This window comes from Pelophylax lessonae, assembly GCF_965119305.1.
Source record: "Pelophylax lessonae genome assembly, chromosome: 6".
NCBI classification, from domain to species: domain Eukaryota; kingdom Metazoa; phylum Chordata; class Amphibia; order Anura; family Ranidae; genus Pelophylax; species Pelophylax lessonae.
This window is the reverse complement of record NC_138773.1, coordinates 220,728,976-220,752,672: the sequence shown is the minus strand read 5'-3', so window position 1 is coordinate 220,752,672 and position 23,697 is coordinate 220,728,976. Positions and strand designations below refer to the sequence as shown.

Genomic DNA, 23,697 nt, shown 5'->3' with positions numbered 1-23,697 from the left:
TGGCTGGTACAGGGCCTGTGGGTGTCTGGCTCGCTGTTACAGTGCCTGTGGATGTGGGTGACTGGCTGGCACTGGGCTGCTGTGGGTGGGTGTATGGCTGTGATACACTCCCGCAAGACTAGTCCTGACTCCAGACGAGGCTGTCCAAGGCGAGGGAGGCAGCCTAAGAAGGCAGAACGACGTCACAAAAATATTGGCAATATCGGGCAGTTCCGGTACCGATACCGATATATCGGGGAAAGTGCATATCGGCCCTGCCGATAATTGGTCTATCCCTAATTTTAATACTGAATGGGTTGGATGAAGGAGCGGCAGGGGAGCACTAACAAGGTGAGTATCAGTTCAGGTCAGGAGAGGCACTTTGCCCTCATTGGGCAAGGTGACAGTATCTTTTTAAAGTTTTACTAAACCCACAACAGTATAATCAGTCAGTATATGCAGTAAAGCATGCTTGTTATTACTCACTGTGGAACCTAGAGTTGGTAATCATCTGCATTGTATAAAAACCCAGTTTGATCCTGTCTTCTCTGATCCTCTCCTTTTACTGTCCCCAATCCATCTGCTGATAGTACAGAGCCTTGGAGGTAAGCTGCACATGCTTAGTTTGGTGTGTATTGCTAGTGATTGTTTTTGGGAAGGTGCACGTGATAAGCACAGGGCCAATCAGCACTGTCCAGACAGACAGTCAGTGGTCCTGCAGCCTCAAAGGACAGTCAGAGGAGAATGAAAGCTCCTCTTACAAGCTTTAACTAGACACTGATAGACGTCATAAGACTGCTATATACTGCTGATGAAAAGTGTTATTTAGCAGCTTATATTTACTAAAATAATTGCATTTCCATGTTCTGTGTACTGTGGGAGACCAGATATAATGACTGCAGGGTCCTGGGTTTAGTAACCCTTTAATGACAGTGACATTCTACATCAATCAACTTCCAACCTAAGTAACATTTTTGATAGGAAACAACTAATATATACAGAATACACAAATATCTCATGTAAGCTTTAACATGTTATAGACATTTCAAGCATAATTTTTAATACTTTTAAACATGCAGCTTCTTTTAAAATAATGCCTGGTGATATTGCCACTAATGACTTTGTGCAGGCACTTCTGTTTAAGTGCCAGTTCCCATTGGTGCAATGCCGGAACCCTGCGAATCCATTGCGGGTCCCCCGCATTGCACCTGGCTCGTAGGCAGTTCCCACTGCCATATGCAAATTGCTGGGGGTGTCAATACAAAGTTAACAACACCCCCAGATTAGTTTGCATATCACAGTGCGAACTGTCAATTTGGACAGGAATCGGATCGCATAGGTGCAAACACCCATGCGATCCGATTCCGGTGCTGACCAAAAAAAGGGTCCTGCACGACTTTGATCCGAATGCAATGCGAATTCAGCCATACAATCTGTATGGCTGAATTTGCATTGCATAGCCATCGCATGTGATTTGCGGTGCAAATCACATGCAATGTCTTACATTGCTATAGTGTGAACCGGCACTAAAAGATGACAAAGCCCTGTACCTGTCTCCTAACTGCTATTGTGTTGTCGCTCTGTCACATAGTCTTCGAGTTAAGACTACAGCCACACCAAGGCATATTGCAAAGGCATGGTTTGCGGTCAAGGCCATGAAGCCTGCCCTGGGAAATGGCATGCAGCAGTTGCTGATGTGCAAGCATTTAGACAGACTGCACAAAGGTTGCAAGAGATCAGAAGTACTGATAGCAACAAAGGATGAAAAAAGGCAATCTAAACGTAATTCAATTGGAGTTTGCATGTATTTTAAGCAGCAGTCAGAGTTCAAGCATGGTTTCTAGAGGGAGAAGAGAACCCCCAACAAAAAAACGTAGAATGGAAAATGGAGTTTGGCTCATCGTATTAGTTAGCTATGTATCAAACCCTACCGACTGCCAGTTCTGACTCTTCTGCTCCTAGTTCTACCTACCAGCCTGTTGCCGGATTTGATTTGACAGTCCCCATTCCACTTCCTGGAACTTGATCCCCCATATACTCCTAGAGAACGTACTATAGAGCCAGTACTACCAGATTCATGGTGTCATAGGCCCACAGAAGACGGTCTACACAGAGTGTTTTTTTTTTTTCAGATGCTGGCTTACCTTTTTTGAAATAAATCATTAAAGTTGAAGTTAGGCTTTAGGATCTGGGGTGCTCTGTGCAAAACCATTGCACAGAGCAGGTAAGTATGACAGGCTTGTTATTTTTAAATAAAAAAATAAAACGTTAAAGTGGACCTTTCGGAAACTTTACACACATGCAAGAATAATTTCCTGACACAATATACAACCGTATTATTCATGTTATCAATAAAAAACTGGCCTTAGAGCTGGGGTTAGTGGCTCTGCCTAGGCTTAGCTAACACCATCCCTCCTTGGTCTTCTCTTCCCAGGTGATCAGGCTGCAACAATAAGATAAAAGCAGCATGGGCTAATTTGTGTCAGACATTTGTAAACACAGCCGAAAACTGCACATGGCTGTGTCATTTCTGAGGTGGCATCTCAGTTCAGGAAGTAGATGGTGGCCCTGGATGAAGCCTACACAAAGATGGCCTTATCTTTCTGGAGAGAAAAACAGATGAGGCTGAAGTTTTTAAAGGAATACTGTGATCTCTGAGAGGTAATAAATACCTTGCTTAGCACAATAAACGCATTGCTTAGCATGCATGCAAATCACATGAAACCTATTTCTGGTGCTAGGTCTGTTTAAAACTCTGTCCAACTAAAACTGACGTTTACCTAATGTGGGGTCTCTGACAGCCTGAATCATTTACTGATATATATATATATATATATATATATATATATATATATATATATATATATATATATATATATATATATATATATATTTTGGTGGGGACTCCAACATCTAACATAGATGTCAGTTCTGTGTAAAAGTCAGCAGGATGCCATCCCTTCTCTATCAATTAAAATTAAAGGAGTGAGGAGAAAAGAAGAAATCTCACTGTTAAAGCTATGGTAGGCAGTTAGAAAATGAAGTGCACAGATCTTAACATGGCCTTTTAACCGTACATATACTGCGGCGGTCAGCCCCGGCCAGGCAAAGTGATGTACCGGTACGTCACTAGCCTGTGAGCCAATAGGGGGCGAGCGCGCGCCACCGGAGGAGTGCTCCCGCCCCCGCTCGTTCACGGACACCTCCGGGCAAGTGACCGGCGGACCCGATGTCCACCGGTCACTCGAGATCGTCCGCTGTGAAGGGAGAAAGACAGGCGGCTAATGTAAACAAAGCCGCCTGTCATTCTTCCCTGTTTAACACCAGAGATCTAATGGTCCTGCTGTGTAGGACCGTAGATCTCTGCTGTTACATGTAAAGCCACATCCCTGCACAGTTAGAAACACGCCCCTAGGGACACACTTAACCCCTCCCTCTCCAATAAAGTTAACCCCTTCCCTGCCAGTGTAATTTTTACAGTAACAGTGCATATGTATAGCACTGATTACTGTAGTAATGTCACTGGTACCCCCAAAAGTGTCAAAAATGTCAGTCAAGGGTCCGATCTGTCCGCCCCAATGTCGCAGTCCCACAAAAAAAAAAAAATCGCAGATCGCCGCCATTACTCGTTAAAAAAAAACAACAAAAATGACAAAAATCTTTCCCTTAGTTAGTAAACGCAATAACTTTTGCGCAAACCAATCAAAATACGCTTATTGTGATTTTTTTTTACCAAACATACGTAGCAGAAAAATTGGCCAAAAATGTTAAAAAATTTTGGTTTTTACATTTTTTTGGGGAATGTCATATAAAAAAATGTGAAAAATATTGCTATTTTTGTAAAATTGTCGCTGTTTTTTTGTTTATAGCGTATGATCAAAAAATCGCACAGGTGATCAAATACCACCAAAAGAAAGCTCTATTTGTGGGAAAAAAAGGACGTCAAATTCGTTTAGGTACAGCGTCGCACTACCGCGCAATTGTCCGCAGTGTCGAATCGCAAAATACCCCCTGGTCAGGAAGGGGGTAAAATCTTCCGGGGCTTAAGTGGTTAAAAGGTATAAAAAGTCACTGGATAATTCAACCCACTGACACTTACAAAAAAAATTGAAAAAACAGTTTTGGGTGGACTGATCCTTTAAATGTATGCTAAATTATACTGTAACACATCCTTCTGCAATGGACTTATTTCAAACTAGAAATGTGTTTTTATAATTGTAAATACAAATGCCTAATTGGAAAGCATGAATCTGTAGCATATGTAATCATCCATGATCCTTGTTTGAAATTAATTTTCCTCTTTCGTTGCTCTAAGTGTTTGTAATGCTTGTTTTAGTGACAGCCCTGCCATCTCTGCAGACTCGCCAAATAACTATCTGGCTTCACTTTATCATTGACACCCCAGTTTGTGTATATGCCATGCCGATATATATCTACATAGATCGACAACACATGTAATGGTATTTCACAAATAAGATTCCAAATAAATACTTAATATGGAAGATTAGTAGTGGTATTTCCCATTGGCTGTCATGATTCTGCAGGCTTATCCACTGGAATGAGGTCTGCGTTGAGCATCTGTTGAATTGTTACTTGGAATAATTAGATATAATGGTGGCCTAATCCTTCTCTAAAACAAAGGATAAGAAAGGTCCATTGAGCCCACCAGTAAAGCTTAGTTAATCCCAATAAATCCTTTCTATTTGCTTTTTTTCTCCTCTTCATACTGATACAGTGTACATGAACAGATGTTCCTCTTCCCTTGCGAGGTAATTACGGGATACTCTTCAACAGCAGTAAGAATTGGGAACCCAATCAAATCGCGTGATATTCTCCTTTCCGACAAATGTTCTTTAAATCTGACAGATAGAAATTTCCCTGCAGGCTCAATGTGCTTGGATGCTTCAGAAACCCTATTTCACAATTTGAAAGCTTATAAGCATAAAGGAACTGTGTGGAATTTTAGGGGATCTGACCACAAAAAGCTGAAACAAAACAGTTACAAAAATAAATGTCAATAACACAAATCTACAATGGCTGATTTTAATTTACAAGAGGAGATCCATTCCATGTCCCACGTCCCTAAAGAGATGTAATGCCAATGAAAAAAGCATGACATCTTCATTATGGGATGCAAACTTTGCGCTGTGAGTATACAGTACAAAAGCATCAAATGGGAATATCATTGTTTAGCAGAAGTTTATTTTTTTTAATTATATTGTAACAATTACAACTGCAGAAAGGTATATTAAATAAAGATGAAATTGTACTCCACATATCATTTCTCAGGGTGGATTATTCACCGATCTATCTGTGGAAAAGTGGGCTAGCTTCCACAAAGTGAAAACTTTTGATTTTTGCAAAGTGAAAACTCTCAGAAACAGAAATTAACTGATAAAGGGGTGCAAACAGCTACTTTACGAGCTCACAGAGCAAATCTCTAAAGCTGGGTAAACACTGGCAGGAACTGGAAGAATTTCGGTCAGTGTGTACAGCTGTCTGTCTGATGGGCCTTTTCTGAAGACTTTTTCCTTTAGACTTACCAAAACCATATAATATGAGGTCAAACCTAAACACTTTCAATGCGTATGCAATCTGGCAGGCCCTTGCACTACATAGAAAAGGTAAATCTGAAGGAAATCTAACCACAAAAGATGGATAATGTGTATCCAGCTTGACAGAAGCCGGTCTGACCAACTTTTGTTGAAGGGATATGCTGGAAAACCAGCATCCAATTATCAATTGCAGCCAATGGTTGCAAGTTCTGATCAGTGTGTTCTGGCAGGGAAGAGGGGGGCCTTCAGTCAGAATACAATAGCACATCTGTCGCCGCACTAACATATCATGTGTTGGTGCTGTGATCTGTCAGGATGTAACTGGCTTTGGGCACGCAAACAGAAAAAAAGTCATTCCAAACATACCCACAATCCTCAAATCCAGCCCACAGTTGCTCACTCCTCCGAGGTCTGCTCGTTTCAAACTTTGTTCAGCAAAGTTCTGGAACAGCATACCACAGGGTAAAATCAACGTTATTGTTCAGTCAAAAGTTTTTCTCTCTGATTAGGCCTCAGTAGGAAGAGGGAAGATCTGGAGTGTCTATGCCTGTGCTGACTAAAGTGGATTTTACTATTTGGAAGTAGTGCGTGGCTCCTCCTACTGACACTTTGTCACCAGGGTATTTTTTTCTCCCACTTATAATCAATGCTGGGGTATTTCTCACCAACACCACCAACATTTACAGCCGATGCTGGGGCATCTCTTCCTTAGTCTAATATTTGATTGCAGCATGCAATGCAGCCCCGAACAAACCTTTGATTTGGTACATCTGTTCCTTGCCCTGGCCCTAATCTCAGGCTCACTAATTAGAAGAAGAAAAAGCGGGCACATACAAGCATAACCTGGAACAATGCCAAGGACACAATGTAGAATATTCATTGATAGAAATTATCCATTTACCACACTGAAAAAATACACATGAAGGTCACCCTTTAGCTGTCTCTAAGCAGCTCTATTTTGCTGCGTTGAATGTGTTTATATACTTTTGAATCCCCCTGTGGATGCATTATAGGCTGCCCCCACTCCTCACTACCCAAGAGCCCAGCCCTGAACAGGAGCCTTTGATCAAGCAGAAATTGTCAGGGGCTTCCCATATATTGTTTTTATGCATGCAAATAGCAGAAAGAATAAAATAACATAGAATGCGTCTAGTAGGAGGAGTAAAGGATAAGGCATGTGGATTCCCTATTGTAGTAGTGCATCCACTGTTTGCTATTCTACGACTTGTTGAAGCAAAGGTGCTCCCTGCTCTTAAACATAACGTGGATTGCATTCTCATTATAAAAAGAGGTATGCATAATATACAGCATATATGAAATAGACCATTTACCCCAATGCTACCATATTTAGAAAACCAAAATTCACAATGAATCAAAATGAATTAAAGTTTAAATTAGAAATGTAATATCAAAACTTAGAAGAAGCATTTATCTATTAACCTCGAAGATAAGAAAATGAAAAAATATGCCTATGAAAACCAGCCAAGATCTTATCTGTGTAAACAGATGGGGTGTTGATGGTAACTGTGTATGAACATATTGGTATTGTACATATCTTGCAATCAGATATTAAAATCTTTAATCGAAGCAAAACAGCAAAGGCTGCATAAGTTGGAATTACACTACATGAGTGAAAGTACGCTGCTTTGTGCTTCTGGTGGAACGCGGTTCTGAAAGTCTGTAGAGGCACTCGTCTGATCCTGACAAAAAGCCTCATTAGGAGACAACACACTTCGAGCTTCTGCAACAGGTGTTGACAAAAAAAAAGAAAGAATAAAGGCACAGAAAAATGCAGAGAACACACAGGAAATATGTTCAAATTACAAGTTACAGTCTTTCCTCTTTTAAAGACAGATTCTGAGACAAACCACAAGTTTCCGTTAATGGGGTCTGCAAAGTCCAAGCCATGTGAAAGTCTTAGATCTTTTGTAGTTAGTACAAATGGTGCTGTTAAACTTTGTATTTCACGTCAAATGTTATTTTTTTCAAAACATCTAAGGCATTTGCTTCTTGCACAGTTTAAATACCTTTTTTGGTATGTGGCGTTCAGAACATTTCTAAGAAAAAAATGACTTTATTAGGCATACAAATAAATAAGAAAAAACATTAGTGAGTCCAGGACTGCAAAGACAACATAAATGATACATTAAAGCCAAACTCCAATTTCCATCATCCTAATATATTTAGAAAGGAGAGTAGTTGTTTACTGCTGCTATGTGGTAATTCAACTTGGCCTTCTTCATACAGATGACTAGGTTGCTATTTGCTCTGGGTAGTACAGCTCTTATTGTACATCTGTCCCTCAGCCAAAAATCAGTATTGCAGGTAAATAGACACTAGCACTGGTGTCAAGTCTCCAGTCCCCTACACAAAGCACAGCCAGTGGTCGCCACGAGTTTATGAATGGCCAAGCATAGATGTGGGGGGAAGACACAACACCAGAATGTTGCAGACAATTCCTGCCGCCTCAGCTTCCCTTTTAAAAGTTCTGAAGGACCAGCTGTCACAGTGGTCACATGATTGGGAGCCAGCCCGTCCAGCTACTGATCATTAGACCAGACCAAGAGGTGTCTTTGACAGCCTGGTCTCGGAGTTGGAAGTGCACCGAAGCACAGAAACACTGCCTGCCCAGCGAAGCATATGTGCAGCATGTGGGTGTTCATGTCCATCCTTTGCTGCTGCACATATATGTTATGAAGGTAGCAACAGGTTAAAGCTTACTGCAGGTTACTGAGAAAAATACCATTGGAGTAGGGATCCCCCTGCACTGCTGGGATTGCAATCTGATTGGTGGATATAAGGAAACAATCCTTGTTCTTTATCCTGACATTTTTCTACATGTAATAGAGACTATTCGTCTATTGGCTGCAGTACTCAATGTCTGCTGAATGTTGTAGTTAGTGCATGTTTAGTTCCAGAGAACAAGGGTTTGTTGTATGGGTGCTTACATGGAATACAGCAGGCTTTAAGTGAGACACTGCAGTTCGGCAGCACTGGAGAGGAGAAGCTGCTCTGAAAGTGATAAAGATAAAAAGACAAGGCACCTCCAAGCGCTGTAGGCTCTGAGTATTTATTAGGTTAAAAGTGTAAAAGCACTCACATTTGGTAAATGTGACATGGGCATCGCAAAGATATGTCTGGAGTCTTCCTATCCGCTGTGCTGAGTGGTTGCTGGGAGGTCTGACGAAGGAGCTGAGCTCCGAAACATGTAACCGCCCACCACCCGCTCTATTGGACCCTGGCCGCTGCGTTCCCACCCTGCCTTCAGGAAATCTCATGCCGACTCAGCTGAGACACAGACGAAAGGACGCATCTACATCAAGCGGATCACCGGATGTCCTCATTGCAAGCACTCAGCACAGTGGATAGGAAAACTCCAAACAGATCTTTGCTATGCCCATGTCACATTTACCAAATGTGAGTGCTTTTACACTTTTAACCTAATAAATACTCAGAGTCTATTGCACTTAGAGGCGCCTTGTCTTTTTATCATGTTTAGTTCCAGTCTGTATTGAGCCACCAGTAAAGAATAATTTTAGAGCATCTATGCAAAAAGCAAATTTAGAATAGGGATACAAACACCTTGATTTTAAACTCTGTGTATTATATGTATATATACAGTATCTCACAAAAGTGAGTACACCCCTCACATTTTTGTAAATATTTTATTATATCTTTTCATGTGACAACACACAACAGAAATTACACATTGCTACAATGTAAAGTAGTAAGTGCACAGCTTGTATAACATTGTACATTTGCTGTCCCCTTAAAATAACTCAACACACAGCCATTAATGTCTAAACCGCTGGCAATAAAAGTGAGTACACCCCTAAGTTAAAATGTCCACATTGGGCCCAAAGTGTCAATATTTTCTGTGGCCACCATTTTTTTCCAGCACTGCCTTAACCCTCTTGTGCATGGAGTTCCCCAAAGCTTCACAGGTTGCCACTGGAGTCCTCTTCCACTCCTCCATGGTGACATCACAGAGCTAGTGAAGTTAGAGACCTTGCACTCCTCCACCTTTCATTTGAGGATGCCCCACAGATGCTAAATAGGGTTTAGGTCTGCAGACATGCTTGGCCAGTCCATCACCTTTACCCTCAGCTTCTTTAGCAAGGCAGTGGTAGTCTTGGAGGTGTGTTTGGGGTCTTTATCTTGTTGGAATACTGCCCTGCGGCCCAGTCTCCGAAGGGAGGGTATCATGCTCTGCTTCAGTATGTCACAGTACATGTTGGTATTCATGGTTCCCTCAATGAAAGGTAGCTACCCAGTGCCGGCAGCACTCATGCAGCCCAAGACCATGACACTCCCACCACAATACTTGACTGTAGGCAAGACACACTTGTCTTTGTACGCCTCACCTGGTTGCTGCCACACACGCTTGACACCATCTGAACCAAATAAGTTTATCTTGGTCTCATCAGACCACAGGACATGGTTCCAGTAATCCATGTCCTTAGTCTACTTGTCTTCAGCAGACTGTTTGTGGGCTTTCTTATGCATCATCTTTAAAAGAGGCTTCTTTCTGGGACGACAGCCATGCAGACCAATTTGATGCAGTGTGCAACGTATGGTCTGAGCACTGACAGGCTGACCTCCCTGCCCTTCAACCTCTGGCAACACTCATACGCCTATTTCCCCAAAGAAAAACTCTGGATACGATGCTGAGCATGTGTACTCAACTTCTTTGGTCGACCATGGCAAGGCCTGTTCTGAGTGGAATCTGTCCTGTTAAACCACTGTATGGTCTTGGCCACCATGTTGCAGCTCAGTTTCAGGGTCTTGGCAATCTTCTTATAGCCTAGGCCATCTTTATGAAGAGAAATAATTTTTTTTAGATCCTCAGAGTTTTTTTGCCATGATGTGCCATGTTGAACTTACAGTGACCAATATGAGGGAGTGAGAGCGGTAACACCAAATTTAAGGCATCTGCTCCCCATTCACACCTGAGACCTTGTAACACTAATGAGTCACATGACACTGGGGAGGGAAAATGGCTAATTGGGCCCAATTTGGACATGTTCACTTAGGGGTGTACTCACTTTTGTTGCCAGTGGTTTCGACATTAATGGCTGTGTGTTGAGTAATTTTGAGGGGAGAGCAAATTTACACTGTTATACAAGCTGTACACTCACTACTTTACATTGTAGCAAAGTGTCATTTCTTCAGTGTTGTCACATGAAAATATATAATAAAATTTTACAAAAATGTGAGGGGTGTACTCACTTTTGTGAGATACTGTATATATACATATATATATATATATATATATATATATTATACATTATACATTCATTCCTCGGTGCATGGGACATACTCTAGACTAGACTATATCATGGTAGACCACAGATGGCTGGACTTGGTAGTTAAAACAACTGTAGAAATAATATCCTTGTCAGATCATGCCCCTGTAACAATGAAGATGAAAATAGGAGATCAACAGAATATAATTAGCACCTGGAGGTTGAATGAAGAACTGATACAAGATAAGGAGGTTGAAGGAAGAATAAAAAAAAAAAAAAAGTTACAGCAATATTTTGTGCTTAATGAAACCCCAGGGATTTTCAAGGCCACATAATGGGACGCGCATAAATGTTATATTAGGGGTATTTTGATCTCGATTGCAGCTAAAAAAAAAGGAGGGAAAGGATAAGTAGTATGAAAGCATTAATAACAGAAATATATGAGTTAGAGCAATAACATAAAAGGACAGTAGACTTAGAAGTACAACACACCCTAATATTAAAAAGAGAAGAACTGAAAGATTTAATGGAACAGGAAACAAGAAGGGTATTTAATAGAGTGGCCAAAGATAGGTAACAATGGGGTAACAAATCTGGGAAATATTTAGCAAAAATATTAAAAAACAAAAAATCTGTGGATTTTATAGGAAAGATAAAAAATAATAAGGGGGGGATTTATACTTGATTTCAAAAATAGCAGATGTATTTCAAAGTTGTTATAGCTCCCAGGGTCACAAGAAGCAGAATTTAAAAGAACGCAAGTAATACAAGAATATATTAAAGAAGCAAACCTTCCTAGAGTACCAGCTGAAAAATTGCAAACACAGCTACAGGAAAGAGTCCAGGACCAGATGGGTTTACGATTCGATACTAGAGAAGATTTAAAGAACAACTTGTACCAAAATGATGTACATGCATGAATGGACTGGGGGAAGGAAAGGAGACGAGGAAGGAATCATTGGAGGCCCATATCACAGTAATATCTAAATAAGGGAAAGAAATGCTCTAGTTATAGATCAATAGCACTGTTAAATGTAGACACAAAGCTATATGCAAAAATGTTGGCTACCAGACTAAAGGAGTGGATGCCTGATTGGATCCATGCAGACCAAACAGGATTTGTCCCAGGGAGGGAAGGTAAGGATAATGGATTAGAACCTTGTTCCTAATGCTAAAGATGAGAAGTGGATGACCCCCAGCGCTACTCCTGTCAAATGATGTCAAAAAGGCATTGGACAGGGTAGACTGGGTATTCATGATGAATACAATAGTGGGAATAGGTAATGGATTAAAACATTATACAGCCACCACACAGCATTAGTTAAAGTGAACTGGATGCTTTCTACATCATTTAAAATGCACAATGGGACAAGACAATGGTGTCCGCTCTCTCATCTCCTATGTGTGTTTTCATTGGAACCACTACTGGCAATTATATGAAATAATGGGGATATTGGGGGGGGGGGGGGTGATAATCGGACACGAAGAACACAAGGTAGTGGCCTATGCTGATGACATTCTGTTCTATGTTTCCAATCCGAGAATAACAACACTACCACACCTAATAAAAGAAATTAAAAGATTTGAAGAACTTTCAAATTTGAAGATCAACCCTGTGAAATCTGAAATTTTAAACATAAATATGAACAAAAAAAGAGATCGTTTTCCAAAAAGAATTCCCATTCTCTTGGGGGAAAAAAGATCTAAAATACCTTGGAAATATATTTAACACCATCTTCAAAGAACCTATACCAGGCAAACTATACCCCATTATTGAATGAAATGATAACAACTAGACCGCTTTCTTGGACAGGACGACTAAACATGGTAAAAATGGCGATAGTGCTGAAAATTCTTTATAAATTTCAGATGCTACCAATACACTTACCGCAGGCTTATTTTAAAACACAAAATACATTGATAAAGTATTTTTCTCAGAATAAAAATTAAAGAATAAAACTCTCAGTACTAACTAAAGAGAAATCACAAGGGGGTTTAGCTGCACCGGATATAAAAAGGTACTACAATGCAGTGGTATTATCACAAACGGTGGAGTGCACAAAAATAGGAAGTAGTAAAAAATGGGTAAAAATAGAAAACACACTGAGCAATACACAGTTAAGTTATAATATTATTATATATGGGTACCGCAACAATATAGAATATTAGATGTAGACACGCACAAATTGACTAGGAATGTGTTTAGGGTTTGGGATTCAATTTATTACAAAAAAAAAATGGAAATAAAATTCACTTTTAATTTTACTCATGCGGACAAATGTTTTCCCCCTGGGAACAGGGCACAATTTTGGAGAGTGGATAATTGATAAAAACACACAGCTTAAGGATATAGTGAACAAAGGGAAGATATGTTCATATCAGGAATTAAAACACAAGAAAGAAATAATGATATTAAATGAATGGCGGTATTCTCAGTTAAGACATTTAATGTCAACATTACCTCAACCCATTCGATTGGAAAAAAACTTTTCTCCAATTCAACGCCCAGACAAATTTGAAACATTAGGTTTCACAAATCTATAAAATACTCAGAGATTACAGAGCCAAGAATATCGCCATATATTAATAAATGAAAAAGACCGTTGGGATCACATGTAGCGGAGCAAATAATAGAAAGTTCTGAGTGCGGTTCATACCACAGCAGTAGATATAAATACAGTAGAGATGAACTATAAATGTCTAGCTAGGTGGTATAGAACGCCAGTTAAAGCACAAAAATATCAGCCAGAGAAATCTTCAATTTATTAAAGAGGTTTTAATTTTGAGGGTACTATGGCGTATATATATGGTGGTAGTGCCCAAAGATGCAAGATTACTGGCAGAATGTAAGGCAATATATAGATGTAAATGATCTGGGGATTTGTCTATTCCATAATACAAAAAGTACAATAAAACAATATAAGAACACGGTAGTGCCTTATTTAATAAGTGCAACAAAAGGGGTAATACCAAAAAATTGGCTAGACCCTGAATGTCCTACGATGAAGGAATGGTTTAAAAGAAAAGAATATATTCATAAAATTGAATATTTGAGAAGCAGTAGCGAAGACCAGACAGAAAAAAAATTAATTGTATGGGAAAGATTTAAGAGAATTTAAGAGAACGAGGAATATGCGGAGATATGTAGGGAACAGGATACGAGGGAAGAAGGGAGGAGGGGAAGAGGAGAAGTAGAAAAAAGAAAGGAAGGAATTAAATAATAGGGCAAAAAAAATGGGAAAACATGGGGAGAGGGGGGGTAGACCGGGGAATTAAGAGGGTTTTATATGAAAGTGTAATTAAAAGATATATGTAATATAGATTAACTTTTTTGTTTATGGAAAATCAAAAGTATTCGGCCCCCTCGAACTTTGTGATCTTTTGCCACATTTCAGGCTTCAAACATAAATATATAAAACTGTAATTTTTTAACAAACAACAAAATGTGGCGCTACAAAGTATTAATTTAAAGGGGGCTGAATAATTTGCACGCCCAATTTTTCAGTTTTTTATTTGTTAACAAAGTTTGAAATCTCCAATAAATTTTGTTCCACTTCATGATTGTGTCCCACTTGTTGTTGATTCTTCACAAAAAAATTACAGTTTTATATCTTTATGTTTGAAGCCTGAAATGTGGCAAAAGGTTGCAAAGTTCAAGGGGCCGAATACTTTCGCAAGGCACTGTATATATATATATATATATATATATATATATATATATATACATACACACACACATATATATATATATATACATATATACTATATATATATATATATATATATACACACATATACATTATATATATACATTATATATATATATACACACATACACACACACACATACATATATATATATATATATATATATATATATACACACATACATACATACACACACATATATCAATGCACATATTTATTTGAGGGACATAGCCTTGAATGCCATCACAAGTGGATGCAACATCAACTCAAACCAGCTATGCAAATAACTTCACTGAGTTGTAGCTGAAAGAATAGCTTGGTTGATAAAATATTACCTCTTTTTTTTTTTGCATACCAGCACCACCAAAAAATATCAGTTTTGAGTTTTCTAAGATGAACAATATTAATATATATATATATATATATATATATATATATATATATATATATATATATATATATATATATATATAATGTTAGCAAAGAAAAGGAAATGCTTTTTAAAAGCCTTATGATAAAAAAATATTTTTATACAAACTATGCATGATGCAAAGCAGCGCTAAGATGGTCAAGTGTTGTTGTTTTGCCTTTTAGGATTCCTCCCCCATCCCTGAACCGCTGTTTTTATGTTTTCCACAGAAGTGCATTTTAATTTGTGTTTTTACCAGTCTACCTTGTAGGTGCCTCCTTTTAAAATAGCATCAATAAAACACTGATTTGAAAAAAAAAAAAAATGGTCAAGTGCATTTATGTTCATTATTGTTTTGAGATGTTTAGCAATTCACATGTTCAATGTAATAGATCCTAATGTGAAATAATAATGTACAGTATGTCATCAGAACAAACAAAGATATAAAATAATTTAACAGTCATGCATTCTACCCACCTTTTAACAGCAATGTGTTTGTGTATTCTCAGTGCACACACTTAATTGCATAATTATTTAAAGCTGAAGCAGCGTGTGCTGCAGAGCTGCCAGCACAATTCTACTGTAAAGATCTATCCATATCTCTTAGGATGGCTATGGGTGCACTGATCAGAAAATACCAAAAGATTACACGCGGCCTGTTTTGTGGAGCACTGAAAATAAGCAGTATCTCTACTGCCACCTAGTGTCTGCATATTAAAACTGTCACATCTCAACTCAACATAAGCTAGTATGTGAAAAACACTATAAATGGTAAAGTACATGGGCTTCAAATTTGAGATCAGATCAAAGATAGTTTGACCTTAGTTTGGGGTACATTTGTATGCAAGAATAACAAATCAAAAGCAATGTGATGCATGGAAAAAAAAAAAATCACCAGTGCACGCTCTTTATCATACAATTTAAAGTTCACCTTCTATATGCAGACAAGGGGCCCCAGTAGTTTAAAATTAGTTTTTTACATTTGTACAAATTATGCTTATTGCATTTACCATATTTGTAAGGGCTTTTCTGTCGCCCATGAAACTTGACAATATTCTAATATCTCAATGATTACATTTCTTTGATTATTTCTAGGACACGGCAGACATTGAGTGCTCTCCCCAAACATCGCAGGGGCGAGCTTGCTTACGGATTCTATGTGCTCTCTCTTTGCCTATCCCAAAAACACTGAGCTCAGTTTGGCACAGGAATGTATGCCTGCATGGGCCCCTTTATTTAAAAGGTGAGCTTAACCTTTTAATTCAAAAACTTTCACATTCATCAAAAATACTTCTAAAACCATTGACAAAAGCAAACGGACGTCCTTGAAGAGTAGTCATAAGCCCTTCCAATACAGTTCAAACAGGATGTTGTTTTGAATTGAAAAGTTGGTGAAGCACTATAACTATTTTGCACTTTTCATACATGTCTCTTGCTACAGAAGAGCAGTTAGTAAGCAAATACTAATGAAATATAATTAGTATTTCAGTTATAAGCATATTTTCGTGCACCCGCTTATTGCTGAAAAGTTGCTGTTACTCTGTTGGTAAGGTCTATCTTCGTTGACTTTATACTTACTAAGGTAATAATGCCTTTCAATGGAACTGTTAATAGGAATAGATACATAACCAGTAACTCATCCATGTCCATTTGGAGACATACCAATAAAGAAGTAACTTCCCTACCTGCTCACTGCCAGTTCATGTGCTTTCAGAGTGTTGCTCAGGTTGTACCCATTTGTCTTCAGGAGATGGCTACTTTTCCCCTTCAGCTGTGCCAAACGAGGGTTCACTCTGGTATCAGGAGGGAATTCTGAGTCCTGAAAGTGAACACAAACAAAACCTTTGTAAATACAGAAAGAAAAGCATACATATTTTCTTTAAAATAACAAAAATACGAAACCCCATTTAATGGACACTCAATGCTACCAATGTGTTGGAATACATTGCTCATGTATTTTGTGCAACAACTACATCAGCCAGTAGATGGCAGTGTTTATACGTTTGTAGCTGCATCTTTGAGTAAACTCTATGTCTTTTTTTTCTATATAATAAAGTTTCCTGTTTCCTGTCTGCTTTTAAGCAGTAAAACCCATGTGGACTGTTCACTGTCTGTCTGTTCTGTAGAGCTATTTACAGAATTTCTAACACAATGCCTAAACCATATCACAAATATAATAATATTTAGCTACTTCATTAAAAGAAGCATGGGATTTTTTTTTTTTTTAAATCACACTTACCTAGGTGGATGCAGCATTGGTCCAATGCTGCATCTGTCCCCTGCCAACACTAAAGGCCCATACACAAGATAAGAAGATCAGAAGAAAAATGTTATACAACAAATGATCAGCCAATTTTCTGATCATTAAGCCAGGCACACACAATGAGATTATCGGACGAATAATCGTCCGTTTTATGTTTGCATTCTAGTCTCATATTGAAAATGAAGAGATTACTCAACTACTGAAATTCTCATACGACAGAATACAACGTTGGCAGTGATGTAATGTGTTGAATTAATTTGTAATCAAATCATTTTTGAGCATGTGTAGTCTTGCTCTTACAATTTTTTTGGACGAAATACTACTAATTACAAAAATCGGATGTTGTGTTCACTTACAGTAAAAATTTTCTAGCCTGCAACTTCAGATTTATTTTTCCGAAAAGTCAGAGTCGGCTGTTGACTATACTAATGATCAGATAATTGGGTGATCGTTCGTCGTACACACTTTTTCTTCTAATCTTCTTATCTTTTAGTGCTTTCGACAGCCAATTCCAACTTTACAGACAACAAAACCTGAACATGCAGGCTAGAAAAGTTTTATCGTAAGTGAACACAACGTTCAGTTTTCGTTTAATCAGTACAGTTTTTGTCTGAAAAAAAATCGTAAGAGCATGCATGGAAACGAAAGCATATATCACAAAACAATTCAACACATTACATCGCTTCCGAAGCTGTATTCTGTTGTACGAGAATTTTTGTGAGTTGGAACAACCTTCATTTTTCATTTTCGATATAGGACTAGCATGAAAAAAATAAATAAATAACGATTATTTGTCCAATAATCTCATCATGTGTACTAGGCTTTAGGCTGAGAATTGAGTGATCAAACACCGCTGATTGGTTCTCAGAGCTCCCTGGGCTGTGTAGGGATAGGGAGCAAGCCGGCTCAGCAAGTTTAGCCTCTCACTGAGAGGCTGAGCCGGGTGCTGGTCCAGGCACGTGAGCAGATCCCAACTGTATGATCTTTCCTAAGCCTGGACCAGCTCTGTGACATCAGCTGACAGAAGGCTTTAGCTTGCTGTCTGCTGAAAATGGGTCTAAAGAATGCAGAATGATCTGCACTCCTGTGATCCACAGGAGAAGTACAGCAAAACAAGCTTTAGCTGTACTTCTTCCTTTAAATTGCTGAGGGCATTTTTCAATGGGCTTTCATTCACGTGTGAAATTCTACTCTAACTATACAGTACAGGTCAGAAGAAATGCAAAAAGAGCTGGAGTTAATGCAGATCAGAAGTTGGAAAAATACACCTGTCAATGAACTCTGGATTGTCTCTGAAGCACCTCTAATGCATTTCAAAGCACCTGAAAACAAAGTGAATTTACACATTAACACTAGTAAAAACTTAAAGCAACTTTTTCATCCCACTAAACAGCTTGTGCAAATAGTTCCCTGCCAAAGAAGGCACAGGAGGAACCAAAATAAGAGAATACAGACAACCTCAGAAATGTCACATTACTGAAAAACCTGGTGGAAATTGTTGCACTGGAAAAGTTAGAAGAGACAGGCTGCCAGTGAGTACATTGTGGGGGGAAATGATCAAAACTGGAGCAGCTGTGCATGACAACTAATCAGCTTCAATATTCAGCTTGCTCAGTCAAGCTTAAAAAATGAAAGATAGAAGCTGATTGGTTGTCACTCTCCTTCAATTTTTCTTTTGCATTGTACAATGCATGGCAGGGAGAAGGTGGCAGCAATGGATGGAACTGTGAATAGATACTGAATCTATCACTGGTGGAGGAGGGCACACACAGCAGTAAGTCTGCCTTAATGTGCATTTTAGAGAGCTCATCTGTACAAAGCCAAATTTAGTTCTGCAATAAGGGCTATTAAAGTGATATTGAAGGCTGATATTTTATATAAATATATACACACGCACACACATACACACACATATATACACATATACACACACATATATATATTTTTTCTAATGATGAACAATGAATGGTTTTGCACAGAGCAACTCTGATCCTCCTCTTCTCGGGTCCCCCGCTGGCACTCCTGGCTCCTCCCTCCTGGCGAGTGCCCCCAGAGCTAGCAGCTTGCTATGGGAGCACCCAAGCAAGCTTGCTCCTGAGGCGAGGGTCTGTGTGTCCATTCACATACAGAGCCACAGCTCTGGTCTACTGCCTCTCTCTCTCCTCATTGGCAGAGGAGGCTCTCTTGTACATCGCTGGATCGAGATCAGGATCAGGTAACTATTTATTTTTTTTGGGGGGGGGTGGGATGGCTGCTGGTTTTTTTTTTTACCTTCATGCATTTGAGCCTTTAGAACCACTTTAAAGTAAACTTTTCTTTGCTTTATATTTGTAAAAGGTTGCCCTCCCCAGCAATACTGTATATACTCACCTCATTCCCATGTGGCTCTGTTCAGCCCCCATAGCAATGTGACATAGACAGCAGGTGCCCTAAGTGAGCATGAGACCCATAAATGTCCCAACGCTGCCACATGGGTGCAGGGAATGCGTTCATAGCCCTATTTAAGTTCCAACAAGCCGATTTGGAGCTTACGCTGGGCTTTCTTTTTCTGGCCCCCCGCAGCAGAGTGGAGTAGCGTGGGAGCATGTAAATTTTAGAATATGCTGCTGGGAATGTGGGGGGTTAACTGATACTTAAACTTTGGCCTTCATGACTGTAGTTTGCGGAAGGTCAGAGTACCTAATATACAATATACAGTACATACTGGTTTTTGGTCAGTGACCCAGGAAGCACTAATGACTTTAGATCAACAGCCAAGCAGCTAGCATTTTCTAAATGAGAGTTCATCTATAGAAGCCTGTGTATTTTATTCTTTATACCTCATTTGCCTAACACCTGTGAGTAAGGTTTGATCCCCCACAATGGCCTTCACAGAGCACTTGGTAACCTCATCTTTTTTTCAATGCTACATTGCTTTGCTGCTTCTATTTAGTAGAAGGTAACATGTGCTACCAAATGTGTGCATTGGGATTTTTACAACTGCTGTTAATGGACAAGCTGCAGTTTACAGAAGCTAATTAAAACAGATATCACAACAAAATGCTGCAGTTGTTTTAAGCTTCATTTGCATTCTTTCCCAATCTACCTTATTAACCTTCACTATTAACAGGTAAATGATTCCAGCAAACAGATCAGTTTGAACATTTTCCCATAAGCGAGTTGGATAATAAGGGTTGTCACTTTTTTTTTTTGGCCAGCTTCATTCGCAGGTTTTAAAGCCTCCGGAAAAACCTATTGCAGAGATAGCATTTTATTTGGTATATTACCTTGCATCCCTACTGATAAAATAACCTTGATGCATAATCTTTTCTTGGCATTAATCTGTGTAGCATCAAATTCTTAATGATATAATTGCTTGTTATTATCTTACTGCGCATTCATAATTCTTCACATATTGTCCCTGGGAGAGAGCCTAACTGGTGTGCATTATAATTGCTCCACTATATATATCAAAAAGACCCTGTGAGCGGTAATAAAGCTTTATTTAACATTTCCACTTCAATTTATTATAAAAACAATATGGAAGTCTAGGTTTTATCACGTTGCAATCAATTATCAAAAATAGTGTCATATTTACCAGACTTTAATGTGATAATTATGAATTTAATCAAGGTAGGACCAGAAAACAAATAATAGTATAGAAACAATCCTTAGTTATTGTTCTCTTCAGCCTTGAGCCTATTCAACTGCATTCGACTTCCTCCACCGAGCAGTGTAGCTTTTGAAAAACTCTAAAAATCTATTATAGCCACCACATTAATTACCAGTTCAAAGTTACATGATCAGTTCTGTGTATTTGTTTCCAACCAGAAAAAGAGAGAAAGGAGGCGCAAACACCTAGTGCATTCCCCGTGGTCACTGTTTGCAAAATTTTTAATAAAATGCCAAATGCATACTCGCAGACATGAAGATAATAAAATCGTGTTACATGAATCCACCATGTATGAACTGGAACATGTCCTTCAATCAGGACCGCTAACGCGTTTCGGGGGTCAAGCCCCCTTCCTCAGAGCTCTTGTAACATGATTTTATTATCTTCATGTCTGTGAGTATGCATTTGGCATTTTATTAAACATTTTGCAAACAGTGACCACGGGTAATGCACTAGGTGTTTGCGCCTCCTTTCTCTCTTTTTCTATGTACCTATGTTGGAGTTCCCTGCCTGAGGAGAGCAGCATGCCAGTCTTTCCCTTCGGAGTGAGCACTAGGCTGAATTTTGTACTTTGTTTCCAACCAGCTGTCCATGCTTTTAGGTTTTACGTTCTAGGGCAAAATTAAGGTCTCCTATGTTTTTCTAGAAGGTGATTGTCTCAAGCCACCCATCTACAAGCAGCATAAAAATATTTTGAGTTGAGGGAATCATTTTTTTTGAAAAACTTGAATTCTGCAAGGCTGGCACCTATGTCTGACCCAACAATTTTTTGCCTAGTGGGTTCTCCAGCTCATGAGAACATAAACTCTGAAGCTACATAACCTCCAATCAGAAATCACAACATAAAATTTAGCTCATCCTTTCTCAAACAGGGTTCTGTGGAACCCCAGCATTCCTCCACAAGTTGCTAGGGGTGCAGTGAGCATTGACTGCGGCAGTGGCGGATTGACCATGTGCCTGATAAAGAGTGCTTAATTTTGGCACTAAGGCTACGTTGCAGAGCCAGAAACAGTGATCATGTTAACTATCTGTAAGGGGGAAGTTCTTCTCAGTGACCACTATTGTCCTTCAAAGTATGGGGGACCTACACTGGTCACTGTAATGGGAATTTTCACTGACCACCATTATGAGCATGCTGACCACCAGAGTAAGGACAAGTCTTTAATTGACCATGAATGTGCTGTGGCTAACATACCACAAGCTGTAGATTTAATTGTAAGCAGCAAGGGTTCCATGAGACCAGGAAATTATTTCAAATGTTCCTCCATGGTGAAAAAAGTTTAAAAAAAAATGCTGATCTAGTTGCAGACAGAACATAAATGTGGTGTTCTGTCTGTCACCTCTGCTCTGCCCTTTAATCTATCTTTACATTACTCAAATACGTTAATTGCACTGTGACTAATTTGAAATCTCAGATAGTGTGTAAAGAGTTACAAATAGATTAGAAACCTCTTAAGGAATTTTAAAAATCAGTAAATTTTAAACCAATTAGCATAATCTACATGAAAGCATTTGTATATTTTTGCATTTACTAAAGTGAGTTTATTTTTATATTTGCCTGGAGACAATTAGATGTGCCCTATTGTTCACAAGTAAAAAGCAAACTTGGAAGAATATATGATATTAAGCATTGTTTTTGAGCTTCCACATAGATTGCTTTGTACGTGTCCCTGACATCCAGTTTCTCTTTGGGACCTCAGCAGAAACATATTCCATCAATGAAAACTGAGAATTTAATTTGCAGAAATGAAGCTGAAGCTCTTAAGAATAAAACATTCAAGAAGCATTCTACAAATAGCTCTATGTGTTAAACTATAACTTGCTCAATGGGATATCATACATAATGTAATTATAAATAAAGTAATTTATGTACTGTATAAAGGGTCTTGTGCATTCACCAATGTATCAAAGCAGAAAATGAGAATGTTAAATGCGCTCCTTGTGGCTTTCATACTCATATATCAATGTGCTTCGAAATGTTATGACTACAGAACAGTTTAATTGTGTTATTGTTGCCATTTTTTCCAACAGAAAAAAAAACAAAAAAAACCAGAAAACTTCTATTTTTTTTTTCCTTGAAAAACATTTTCCTTTAACTACTCTGTCAACATTTTACTTAGAATACATAGGGGTATGCAAATGAGGGCTGAATGAGGGAAACATGCTTGATTCCCTCACCCATGCTAAACATGGATGGCTGAATCTTGCACTGCTAGCTATAATATTCTGGTAGTCACCCTCAGCTGTCAAATACCCAAGCTGATTGCAGATGATTGGCTGAAGTCACTGTTTAGTTGACTATTTTCCACTCTACTCCTTTGATTACTCAACTGAAATTTGTCAAGCCGGCTGTCACAGGACCACCATCGGCTTGAATTTTAGTAAATTCATAGGAATCGGCCAAAATTCCAGCCATATTTAACCATTTTTTAAGATTTTGCACATTTTATGGCCTAACTCAAAACTCACAATTTTTAACACAATTAAATATGTTTGTAACTGATTCAACCTTTATAATAGCTTTCAGCAAACCCCTGTGCACCGAGCTCAGACTGGTAGAGGGAAGCTCAGCACTAGGAATCATGGTTGGAATGGGAGCTTTAACAAGCTCACATGTTGTCAGGTATTCACAAATGTGATATCATTTATTTGTGCTTATTATGTATTAGCAGGGTGATCAGACAGTAAATGCAAAAGTAAAAACTCCCAAAAAAAAATGTTGACTGGATAAAGCAAAGTTTTCCAAAATTGCCCAAACATTTTGCAAAAAAAAAAAAAAAGAAAGAAAAAAAAAAAAAAACACGTTGTAAAAGCTGGATTCTTTTGGCACCCTGGGTGGAGGATATTTTACATGGTCACTATATTCCCCCAGAACACCTTCAAGG

General features: G+C 38.7%; 1 protein-coding gene across 2 annotated transcripts in view; it reads right to left on the bottom strand.

Moving 5' to 3' along the window:
- Positions 1 to 23,697, bottom strand: part of SPAG16 (sperm associated antigen 16) — a 1,690,414-nt gene that overhangs the window by 1,296,152 nt on the left and 370,565 nt on the right. For both annotated transcript variants that reach the window (XM_082260930.1, XM_082260929.1), the window contains exon 10: positions 16,583 to 16,716. In XM_082260930.1, the coding sequence (XP_082117056.1) occupies positions 16,583 to 16,716 (134 nt within the window). The remainder of the gene's footprint in view (positions 1 to 16,582; positions 16,717 to 23,697) is intronic.